The sequence below is a fragment of the Streptopelia decaocto genome, assembly GCF_964273445.1.
Source record: "Streptopelia decaocto genome assembly, chromosome: 4".
Lineage (NCBI taxonomy): Eukaryota > Metazoa > Chordata > Aves > Columbiformes > Columbidae > Streptopelia > Streptopelia decaocto.
Window position 1 is genome coordinate 53,054,290 of NC_138658.1, and position 12,657 is coordinate 53,066,946.

General features: G+C 40.1%; 1 protein-coding gene across 3 annotated transcripts in view; it reads right to left on the bottom strand.

Moving 5' to 3' along the window:
- Positions 1-3,236: 3,236 nt before the first annotated feature.
- Positions 3,237-12,657, bottom strand: part of LIMCH1 (LIM and calponin homology domains 1) — a 179,179-nt gene continuing 169,758 nt past the window's right edge. For 2 of the 3 annotated variants that reach the window (XM_082052114.1, XM_082052116.1), the window contains 5 exons: positions 12,526-12,649; positions 11,071-11,157; positions 7,515-7,623; positions 6,505-6,607; positions 3,237-3,966 (listed from right to left, as the gene is read on the bottom strand). In XM_082052114.1, the coding sequence (XP_081908240.1) occupies positions 3,941-3,966; positions 6,505-6,607; positions 7,515-7,623; positions 11,071-11,157; positions 12,526-12,649 (449 nt within the window). In that variant the 3' untranslated portion in view covers positions 3,237-3,940. The remainder of the gene's footprint in view (positions 3,967-6,504; positions 6,608-7,514; positions 7,624-11,070; positions 11,158-12,525; positions 12,650-12,657) is intronic. The other variant, XM_082052115.1, reaches the window with a different exon arrangement.

Here is a 12,657-nt window from a genome sequence, read left to right on the forward strand (position 1 = left end):
CCTTCAAATCCAGCCTGAGAGCAGCCTCCAGCGGCAGCCAGCTGTTCTGCAGGTGTGGCACTGACACGCCGCCGGGAACCCCACCGTACCTTCGCCACCCCAGAGCAACGCTGGCCCCCTGTCCAGAGACGTAAGCCCAGAAATAACGTAAGACCACTATCGTTTCCATTAAGGCACCAGGACAGAAATCTGCTTTCAAAAAATTTAATTGTCAGTACTTCCCCATGATTCATCTAACAGCCGAGATGTGCTTCTGGCACAAAACCAAACCTGTCATCCATCGAAGACTCGATTAAAAGGAAGAAAAAGAGGCAGTTATTAGTTTAAAATTTTGTGTGAACTTTCTGCTGGTTACTGGTGAAGCTACATGCTCGCTGGGATTCAAGAATTAGTGACATACTGCAGCACATGCAGAACTAAGCACAAACTCCAGGATCTTTGCTACGCAGAAATGGAATTAACCAAGCACGTAGTTAACTTTGCATACATGAAGTGCTTTATTGAGTCACAGTCTGAACCACAATCAACTGACATCAAGGAAAAATCTTCTGAGGACTATGGGTTTGACTCACCGAAAGCCATCTCTGCTCATCTTTTACCACAACAACCACATGTGCTCTTGGAAATATTTGGCTATAGTGTACAATAGCAATCCGCAGGGTATCACCCCACCTCAAGTATGGCTTTCTCATTGTCTCACCTTGTATACTAAAAGTTTTGTGGAATATGGCTTGGTTCAGCTGACTCCAATCAAGCAGAAGCTTTTACCAGTAGGACATACGCACTCTGCAGCCCAATTTCACAGACACATCACATGCAATAGAAGTTAGTTATAATGAGTAAAATCAACACCACCAAAGGTAATCAACATTTTATTTATAAACATACATTTACTATAAAAGCTGTTGCATTTTAGACAAGTTTTCCTAATTTCCAGAGGCATTTTAGAATAAATAAAAGAGGAAAGATTAGCATAATTGGTATTCAACAGTAGCCCCATCTAGGACAGCAATCCTTGTCCTTGAATGGACATGCAGGTAAGGATGGTCCCCTTCTGGTTCACCAACCTTTAGGACATTCACCAAAAACTACAGATCTACTGCATCAATAAGACTACACAGCAAGAGTAAGGAAAAAATACACCATGGAAAATGGGGTTGTGAAATACAGATGGATTATGACATCTGTTTATGTTCTCTGAAGTAGTAAGAGGCTAAATAAATTTTGAAGCATCTAAAATCCATTACATACATTGTACTTGCTTAGTAATAATAAATCATTTTTTTTGCAACAAACACATTTACATTGTAGTTCAAATGTAGTAAAGCGTTATTTTTTTCTGTGCTCAAAGTTCCTGATAAGAAATGTATCTCATTTATGTGTTTAAACTGAAAATAAAAAGGAAAAAAAAAATCTTAGCTGAATGAATTTGCCATGTAAGACTCCAAAAGAAACGTAAAATCAAACATAAGCAGTTGGCAAGTACGGTTTAGAAAACTGTTGAAAATTATTCTATGCTGGTGAATAAGATGTTCATGAGGAGGAAAAATCGTAATCTGAGAAAGCCACTTCACTTTGCTTTACATACAATCAACTTCACTAAAACATGCATATAGCGAACCAGCTGATAGACACTGGGATCAATTTCTAAGCAGCTCCAGAGGTGCAGCGGCGTGTCTGCAGTGCGACGTGTGCCCCCTGCCCCCTGCCTGTGCCTTTTGGTGCCGGCCACTTATTCCTACAGTGAACGAGAAGCGGCTCTAACCTTTGGGACAGCCAACCCCTTTATACACCTGGGGATGGATTTGCACATCAAAACAAAAATGCACACACCTATGGGTGAAGTGGTGTCAGTGACTCATGCCAAATAGATGCACAAGCATGCACAATCTTGTTTAAAAATTAGGCCGAGACATCATAAATTCACATAAACCTCATGCAGCACATGGAATTACACAGATATACAAAGTTGATTATAAAATCTGCTTCTTGAATTTCCATGTTACACATTATTTGTGGGGAAATGTTACGATGACCACATGCAAAGTGTAAACATCCTGGCAATCAAAACCCTTTAATGGTAAATCATGCAGGTGATTAATCAAAACATTGGATGTCACTGTTTTATTTCCAAAATGTTTTTCTGTTGTTTTTTTTTTTTTTTTTTTTTTTTTTACAAATATTCCCCAGGTGAAGTCCACGAAGGACTTCAGCTTTTTGGATTTATTGCATCCATAAGTCATCGTTGACTTTGTGCAACAGCTTTGCATTTTCTAAGGCACAGTTCTAAGGAAGTGACATGTAACTTGCCGGCAGATAGTCACAATGTCCTCCAATGACAACATTGTACATGGGTTTTTGATGACATGCAGTTTTGCATGGGTATGCAATCCACATTCAAGCAACTGTCTAGTGTTTAAATAAATAGCTGCTAGCTATAGAACAACTCAAAATTATTGCTTCTCTAATAATCAATTTACCAACACATCAAAAGACAACAGATGTGCACATACCTAAAATAAATCTCTATTAATTTAGTTTTATCACGGATTTAAGGCAAAATCAGTAGAATTTTTTTTTCCTTCATTTTAAGTTGCATCATGAACTGCTAAAATGGGATATTTCCAATAACTGTTTACCGAAAAGTGCTAGGATATTTTACAATTGCAACACATCCTCTAATCTGGTCTGTGTATTTTAGGTAAAGTGACACAGCTCTGATCACTGTTTCGTGGAGCTCCTGGACCACTGTAGTAAGGAACACATGCTTAATCAAAAACCACAAAGGAAGAATGGCCCAAACACAGGCAAGTTAAAGTGTTTTTTTGCCTACCACTGCTAGTCTCCTCCCTGCCCGCCTTCTGCACCCCTGGGTTTTGCTGAGTTTATTGGGTTGGGTGTATGGAAGAAAGCAGGTTCAAGGCTGTTTAATTCTCTGCTCTGGAGGGCACCCACACCACATGTGTTTCTCTACATGAGATTTCAACCAACCATAATGTTTGCAAGCAAACGAGCAGATCTCAGACCGACTCAGACCATCAATGGGAAAGTTACTGAAAAGCTTCACCGCAGTGTCGAACTGCACCTCGGAGACTCACACATCAGCTGTGTCTGCCCACTCAGCCGCCTCTCCCCTTCCTTGCTTTCCATTGAGTTCAATAACAGCATGGGCTGCTGAACTTAGTAAGAGGGATTGCTCCCAACGGGAGTCTTGCCATCGTTAACGGTATACAGTCTTTAGGTTTAATGAAGTAATCTTTATTTGAGAGAATATTAAGCTATAGTCATGAACATTACTTGAGGTACACAAACAAAAAAATCCTATCACTAAAGGTGCAATAATTTATTTGTATAACTCCTACCCTCCACTGAAGGTAATATAAACACAAACTGCTTCAGAATTACAGGATGTATTATCAAACTAGTCTCTGTATAAAAAAAGTTATAGCTTCAGTCATAACAGAGAAGTCGTGCTGCGATGTTTAGTTTTTCAAATGCACTGATTCAATACTATCTTAAAATTACTTCTCAGCTCAAGTTGGCATATTCTATAAAGGTTCTGTAAACTTAAACTTTTTAATTCCTAGAAATATTAAAACAAAACAGCTTTATTGAATGTTTATTTTCTTATTACTTTCAAAAGAACAAGGTAACAGACTGGAAATCATAAGCATACCCAAAAGGTGGGACTTCTTTTTTATAGTACTTAGGCTTTTCCTTCCCAAACATGGTCATACATATCTTGCAAATTCCTTAAGAAAGGGAAAAAACCAACATATTGCATTTTAAAGGAGCAGCTGCAGCATTTTTATGAGTTTTTCAAAATGAGATGACAGCCATGATGTCCATGGATTCAAGCTCTTACAAGTGATTGTCTGGAGGCAGCTGATATTATGAGAAGAGAGTTCCTTCTTGACAGTTCTTAGGACTGAAAGTCATGTCACAATGTAGTTGGCTGTCCAGCAGCTGGGTGAAACAGAACCAAAACAAGTCATTAGCTGACAAATTTTAATAAACACACACAGGCTTCTCCTATTGCAATCTCTACCATTCAAAAAACTGCATCTGGAAATACATATCATTTGTGCCCTGCTTCCCTTTCTTCCTGCAAAGCTGGGGCACCAACTGCAAAGAAGGATTCCGCGTAACTTCAGTGAAAAGATATTTTCCATGCCATATGGACACATGCATTCTGCATGCACTTTTATTTCATTTTACTCCCAAAGTACTTGTGGGCATATTTACTTTAAGGCTGTGCAGAGGCAAAATATTAAAGCAAAGGGCTGATGAGTCATCGTTAGCTGTGCCTGGTTCGTATTACATGGTAATACAGAGCCCTTGTGTTATTTTGCCATGCAGGGAATCTCATAAATTTACTTCCTGCCTTTGACTTCAACACTCACAAACCTGTAACTTTTCCCTGTGTTTGACACTGAATAACAAGCTCCCTTCTCCGTGAGGTTTAGTTGTAGAGAAATAAACTATCAATAAATTTGAAAAATATAAATATTTTGGACTCTGGACCACTCATATTTTTAATGCTTTTCTCTCTTCAGGTTTTTGATAATTTATTTTGAAACAGAACCAACCACAGTTTCAAATAAGCTTCTGGCAGCCAAAATATTTAATTGAGATGTCCATAAGCATCTCAAACCAATACTGATTAATTCTGGGTTGGTCAGAGGCTGTCGATTGTGTGCACTGCTGCACAGGTTTTCAGATGGTGCTGCAGGGGCAGGAAGGCATGAGCTTTGCAAGCAAGCAACTCATTCTATATTTAGCATCAGACTTCCCAGAACTGGAAGGCAAAACGCTAACACTGCACCAGTTTGCTCTTCATTTCAGACGTGGAGTTTGTCAAATTGTAGGTAGAAATGAGCAACTAACCATATTTGCAGTTTTATCAAAATCAGTCCCATTGTAACTGTCAACAAGAGCCAGTGTAGCTTAAATGCAACTAACTTATATTTTGAGATTTTGCAAGTGGAGTGAATACAGCAGGAAAGGGCAATTTGTAGGAAAAAAGGCAAACCTTTGCTGTTAATCCTCTTTAGGAACCATACATTTCCTCAAAACCTATTCCCTCTGTCATAGACCTGGTTACTGTAGTGCTAGGTATGTACCAATGCAAACCCTTACTGCACAAAACACTGTACGCAGGTCTGTACTGCATTTTCTAGCACCACTGCTGCAGAAGTTATAATGGAGGAAGTGATTTCTACAGCATATAAGATGATAAATAATTTATTTGAGTCTTCACCTATCCTTAAGGGACCTCAATTTTTATTTAAGTAAAAAGGATTAAGAAGGAAAATATTAGTTTTATCACCTTCCTCTCTTTTTTGTGTAAAGATGGATGTGCAAACGTGCATTTTAAGGGTCAGGACCTCATCCACATGAGGAAGGTTTATAGTATCAAGCCTGAAGGGGAAAAGCTATTTCTAAATGTGTCAGGTTAAATAAATAATAATAAAAAGTTGCCAAGGTTTCTTGGCAGAATTTAAAAAAATAAAAATCACCAAACAAATGGTTATACAATAGCACCCCCTAGCTCTGCTGATGGAGAAGTATCTCTTTCCTGAAACACTGAGGAAAAAAAAAAACTATTCTTCTGCGGGCAAAAGTAGGTAGGTACCTTTCCTACTTCTGGATTTCTACAGCCACTGCTTTTGAGAAAGAAGAAAGGAAATAGTAAGTGAAGAGAGCTCTGTATCTCCACTTAGCAGTTATGACTGTGGGCAGTAAATACACTAAACAAGAAGAAAATGATTACTGCTGTGTTTTTTTTTTTTTTTCCTGCATCTTATGGTTTTCCACAAAGTAGAAGCCAGTATGAGCACTGCCCCTTTCATATCACTGGTGACATCGGGGTGAAGCTGAAACACTTTAGCAATTTGGTCACAGAAATCCAGGACTAGGAAGGACATTCAGGTGACCTGCTCTAAGGCAGAAAAATGTACCAAGCTTTTTTCTGACATGCTGTTGTCTGTCTCATTCTTCAAAACTTGCAGCAAGCAACACTTTAGCACAGGTCTGGGGATACCACCACAAGGATTAATTACAAGTTATAGAATGTTCCTGATATTTTACATGACCATTTTGTCTGCAAAGGGAGGCCTGGAGAAATAACAAATGGGAATTTCTCTGAACAAGGCCCAGGGTTTTAGACCTAGTAGAAGTGTCTACATTGTCTCCTGTGGTGTGAGAGATCCAAGCCTCCAAGACATGCAATATGTGTGCACAGTGTAGGAGTTAATATTTATGCACAGAAATAATAGCCTTTAAGTCTAATACTGCTGAGCAGAGATCCCCTGGGCAAGATTTAATGGGCTTGGAAATCTGTTTTGATTCAGGAGGATGATTAAAATGGCATGGGAAGGTTCCCCTTCCCACAGCAAAGCTATGCCTGGGTGGCAAAGCCAGGAGGAGACAAATCCATCAGTGAAAATCACGGCAACAGTACTGTTAGGGTTCATTGTCATTCAGACAGGATTTGGTACTTACTTCTGGATCGGATATAACAATCGTTGCAGTTAAGAAGACCATTTCTAATCCTGACATCTGTCCCACTTGCTGCGTCTCCCAGCTGTCCCTTGCAAATGCCACACTGTAAATTGAAGAACAGAGAAAGTAAGGGAGACCATGCCCTGTCAAAACTCTTCCTAAATTTTGACTTTTGTTTCAATAGTTGTTGGAACAGTGAGAAAAACTAACTCCCCAGAACCCAGCCCATACTCCTGGTGAGCACTGCAAATCAGTGAAACGGTTAAGAACCAATGGTATTTAGGACTGGATTTCAGCAGTCTCTACTCACACAGACATGAACTCTAGTGATGTTAAGTTACATCTGAGTTTAATGTTGCATTCTGGAGCCAGCCCATTTGTGATGGACAAAGCTTAGAGAGGTCAGAGGTTTAGTTTGGGTAAATGTCTAAAATCAAAAAAGGCTTCACAAATGTCTAATACAACTTGGGACAGAAATAATGGAAACGGACACTTTTTGGGTTCTCTAGAAAACACTATCTTGAGTCATTTCCAGACTGAAACACTCAAGAACAATCAAGTATTTCTGTTGAGAAGCATGGTGAAAGCCAGAATACCTCATTCATTTAATAGTCAAAGCTTTCCAACCATGGGTCAGATCAAAGACAGCTTCAGGACTGACCAGGTTTTGGTAAAAAAAAACAAAAAAACAAAAAAAAAAACCAACCACAAGGTAACTACTGTTATATTTAAAAAGCAATGAGTACAACTGGGAAATTATGTGATGCTTCTCTTTGTAAGTGAGGAAGCTAAGTTTACATGCTAAATCACAGGATTTAGTCTAATTAGCATGTCTGACAACAAAATAATACATTAGCTGCATTACTTCCACTTTTCTACAAACAAACATACATAACAAATGTGAATCTCTTGATCTTCTCATTTTCAGTTTCACATCTACAGCCCTCAATATATTCTCTTCTCACACTGTGCTTGGCTCGAGATTTTTCTTGATAAAACGAGAGACATACCCTGAAGCACTGAATGTGGAAATAAAGACCAAGTGTTTCAATAATCATAGCAGCTCCTTTTCCAAGAGGAAGCCCACAGGTAGAACAAAGCTTCTTTCCACTGACAGACCTAGGAGACAAACATGACTTCAAGAAAACAGAACAGCAACTGATGCTAAAATGTAGCCAAATGTTTACACAGGTTTATGGAGAGGAGGAGGATGGGAGGAAGGAAGATTGTGGGGTTTCACATAAATACACATTGACCCTTCAACCATGTTGCTGAATCAACTTGCGTTGCTGCCTTGCAGACAAACACATAGAGGACTTTGACCTATTTAGTGGATGAGGGAAAGACTGTGGTGTTGTCTATGGAGACTTTAGTAAAGGCTTTGACACTGTTTCCCACAGCATTCTCCTGGAGAAACTGGCTGCTCATGGCTTGGACAGGTGTACCCCTTGCTGGGTAAAAAACTGTCTGGATGGCTGGGCCCAAAGAATTGTGGATGGAGTCAAATCCAGTTGGTGGCCAGTCATGAGTGGTGTTCCCCGGGGCTCAGTATTGGGGTCAATTCTCTTTAATATCTTTATCAACGGGCTGAGGCCAATTGTATGAGGTTTGACAAGGCCAAGTGCTGCGTCCTGCACTTGGGTCACAACAGCCCCAGGCAGTGCTACAGGCTTGGAGAAGAGTGGCTGGAAAGCTGCCCAGTGGAAAAGGATCTGGGGGTGTTGAATGACAACTGGCTGAACACCAGCCAGCAGTGTGCCCAAGTGGCCAAAAAGGCCAACAGCATCCTGGCTTGTATCAGGAATAGTGTGGCCAGCAGGACTAGAGAAGTAATTGTGCCACTGTACTCGGTGCTGGTGAGGCCCCACCTTGAATACTGTGTTCAGTTTTGGACCCCTCACTATGGCACTAAGACATTGAGGTGCTGGAGAGAGTGCAGAGAAGGGCAATGAAGCTGGTGAGGGACCTGGAGCACAAGTCCTGTGAGGAGCATCTGAGGGAACTGGGGCTATTTAGCCTTGGGAAAAGGAGGCTGAGGGGAGACATTATCACTCTCTACAACTACCTGAAAGGAGGTTGTAGCATGGAGGGTGTTGGTCTCTTCTCTCAAGTAGCAAGTGATAGGACAAGAGAAAATGGCCTCAAGTTGCATCAGGGGAGGTTTAGATTGGATATTAGGAAAAAATTCTTCACTGAAAGGGCTGTCAAGCACTGGAACAGGCTGCCCAGGGAAGTAGTTGAGCCACCAGGTACAAGGTTTAGTGGTAGAATTGGCAGTGCTAGGTTGATGGTTGGACTCTATGACCTTAAAGCCCTTTTCCAACCTAAATGATTCTATGACTTAAAACACCTGAATGTACAGCAGCTCAGACCCACTTCCCTTCCAAGTCTGCTGTGTTAGATCAAGGGACATGCAAGCCTCCTAACAGGGACTTGGATGGCGGAGAACCATGCCGGTGGATTATCCAGAGCCGGTCAGTGCCACAGCAATCAAAACAGATATTCATGTGAATTACCCAAGTCAGATTCTCAGCCTGGAATTTTTTCAATTTGTTTGCAAATGGGTTTGCTTACTGCACGTCAGGAGGCAGTGATGTTGCTACACCCAAACAAGCCAGTGAAGTCAACAGTGGCAGTGCAACTGCCGTAGCACAGACCAGGCACCAGACGCTTGCTAACTCATTTTAGTCCATGCTGCTGCAGCTATTAACACATGCCTGTTAGTACTCCAACTTGTTAGACAAAAGCTGAAATCGGATCTCTATCTGCAATACAAAAATACTTCAACTCTCTCCTTAAGTTTCAGTTCTGTCTAGACCTTTCTAGTAAATCATCTGTTTGATGACAGCTGGGTGAGGGATGAGGGCCCCAGGAATAACTCATACCCTTTCTCACGATGTTTTTAATGGCAGTGCAGGTGTACAATTTTATGTGTTTCATGCTCTTCCCTTCTCACCAGTCTGCCAGTCTGCCAGAACTGATTTTTGTCTAGTGAGACGAACCTAAGACCAAAAGAGATCCCTTCTCGTGTGTCACCCACGCTTTTTTCAGAAAGGGCTGAAACTGCGAAGGGAATTTCAGGATACTTCAAAAGTTTCAAAAAGATGGTTTGATGAAATTGTGCACAGATAAGCAAGTTTACAGTATCTTGCTTCATGTTTTGGTGCAGTAACATAATAAGCCACCAACAGAAATTGATCTGGACTACATCACCATACAGAAACCACTAAAAAAAAAAAAAAGAAAAAAGAAACAGAAGCAGCAGCAGCAGAAACAGTCATCATGACCAGAAAACTGTCCTTGCTTCCATCTAATCTGTCACTCCTGAGATCGTCATTCTTCATCAACGACAGCCCAGGCACATCACTGTCTTTTCATGTAGTTTCATTCTCATGATTCTTTTCAGAATAACTTTCCTGGTTGCTTTTCTTACAATCTTAAGCCTTCACACACCTCTGCATTATTCTTCAGTTCATCTTTGTTTCTCCAGTGTCAGAGTTATGACAAGGACAGGTAAAAGTGTTGAATGAAAGAGTAAAAGCTTTGGGAATTTTTTTAAGAGAAGTTTTCTAGTGTTTTAGTGGAACAATGAATTACATCCCATCCATTATTTCCAAAACTAAGATTTAGTTCAGGAAAGGATCTTGGAAAAGGGTCTCAGATCAGGATACAGCTACTAAATAATGTAAAGGATTTATCAAGATTATCTACATGTAGCCATAAATTATCTGCAATCCCACTAAAACTGCAGCTACAATTAGCAAAACCAATACATTGCTCAACTTTAAAACTCCCGATAGTTTCATGTAAATGAAAATGTCATCAGAAGGAGATCTTTGCTATCAAGCATGAAGAAGAATGTTTTTTAAATAGAACAAAATCTTTCTATGGCTTCTGTGTTGTATGACTTCATTTCATTAAATAAGCCAACTGGTTTTAATACACTGCAAATTATCAGTGACTCTATCAGGCTACAGTTAACATTTATTTTGAGTTGGCACATATATGTCATTGAAAGCTGCACAGCTCATTGCCTGAGAGAATCAAATATCTAGGAGATTAGCACGAATGTAGGCAAAGTGAAACAAACGAACAAAAACAGCAAAAAAGCAAAATGCAATTTGAGTTTGGGAATTAAAGGAAGGACTGTTTTAAATCAGTAAGTGTGGAAATGTCAGTCGGTAAAAACATCTAGAACATACCTTTCTCCTGAGTGTGCAGCTATTCACAATGAAGACAACATCCTTTGGCTTAAGTGCTCTCAACTCATGCTTTACTGCTTACTTTGACCGGGGCTTATATTATTCCATTTCGATTTCATTAAAATTTCAATGATCAAGCAGAGTCCTACAGCTGCTTTCTGAACTGTGTTATTTTAAAACACAACAATACTGCTGAAGTGGGCTAGAAATATAGGAGAGGGAGCTACATATTTATTATGTGGATGGTTATGAATTGCAACATTCAGAAGAATTAATAGTGCATCCACATAATACCAGTGTGATTTACACTGCAGCAATTCACCAGCAACTGCAAGGTGTATTTGGTCTGCAAATTCCTATTGACCTTTTGTACCTGTTGGGTGACTGACTCGGAGCAGCAGGAGAGCAGGGAGACGATGGTCCGGATCGGAAGTTCTCATAATAGCCTGCCCTAAAATAGGGGAAAGAACCTGCATTAATACAGCTAAAGAACAGAGGTTTTCTATGGAGAAATTCCAGCTGATGGATTTCAGGATTCCAAGTTCTAAATATTTTACTTAAGGAAAACAAGGTATAAATTTGCTGTCCACTGCCATTTTGACACAATGAAAAATAGCACGTTTTTGGTTTGGAGTCTTGATCTGCTTGCTATTGCTCAATCAGATAATTCACATTGTAATCAGCCATGTGCAGACTCCTACCCACCCCTCAACCCAATGTGGCTCACACCATGATGAAGTCAAGGCATGACTTGTGTTCTCTGCTGCCCAGGGTGCTCAGAAGCATACCGGCAGAGCAAATGTGGGGTTGTTGTTGGAGAGTCCATGAGCTTTGTTGAATAAAAGGGAAGACATCAACACTGAAAAGTGGTTTGTTACTATTTGTATCCATTCTACCCTGCAAGAATTCGGTGAGGAAAAACATGCATGGTTTTTGTTATCAGAAATCATAGGATTGATCCGATCTCTCACTGCTTAAAGCTGTTTACAGATTAAATAACAATTTTCTCAAACACACATGACCAGTATTTTATGAAGATTAGGTAATTAAACCTATTACATTAGTTTTGACTGAATACAAACTTCACAGAGGTAACACATACTTCACAGGAGACTGTGTTCATATATATGCTAATGAAACAGATGTTGCTTTCTCATAAATACACTTCTTGCAAATATTAGGTAAACATATCCCTTGTTTACTGAAAGAACTGGTGTTGCTTTTTAGTAATGCTCACTCAAAAACACATGGCAAAAGCATCCGAGAAGAAAAAAACCACCTCACTAAATTTATAGCAGAAAGGAAAGAAGATAAATAGAGATCAGTCTTGTAAGAGCTGTAATCCTTAAAGAACTAGAAAGCAGGAATCAATGTGTGTTTAGAAGCTGGGGAATGAAGCGCTTGGATGCCAACTTCAAGCGACTCTGTTCAATACCAAGAGACAGACTTCACCTGACATCCCCACCCTGATATTTAGCCACTTACGAGCTATAAATGTTTGTTTTAGGGACTTAAAACAAATGAAGAACATGAACAGTTATGCAGATGAATGTTTAAAGACCTATGGAGAAAGATGACAGAGAATGGCAAGCAGGAGGTGTCCTCCCTCAAGAAGCTAATTACCAAGGTACCCATAATGACAAACAAAGTAGATAAATGTTAGCAGTCTTGGTGGGAAAGCCAGGAATCAAAGGTGTCCGCACAGTGCAGGGCTGCCCATGAAATTTAACTAATAAAGAACACTGAGTAGGAATATAAGGGAGGACAGAGCGAGCAGGACTTCTCAACCTCTGCAATCACCTTTATTTTATGTTCTCACCTCCTCGTTTCTCCTGTAGAGCTCAGGTGCTGTCCCGTGCTCTGGCCCAGGAGCGGTCTCTGCCGAATGTCCTCTGTGCGATGTGGGGACTGCTTTGTCAGCAATTGCTGATTCCAGGAGACATCTACAATG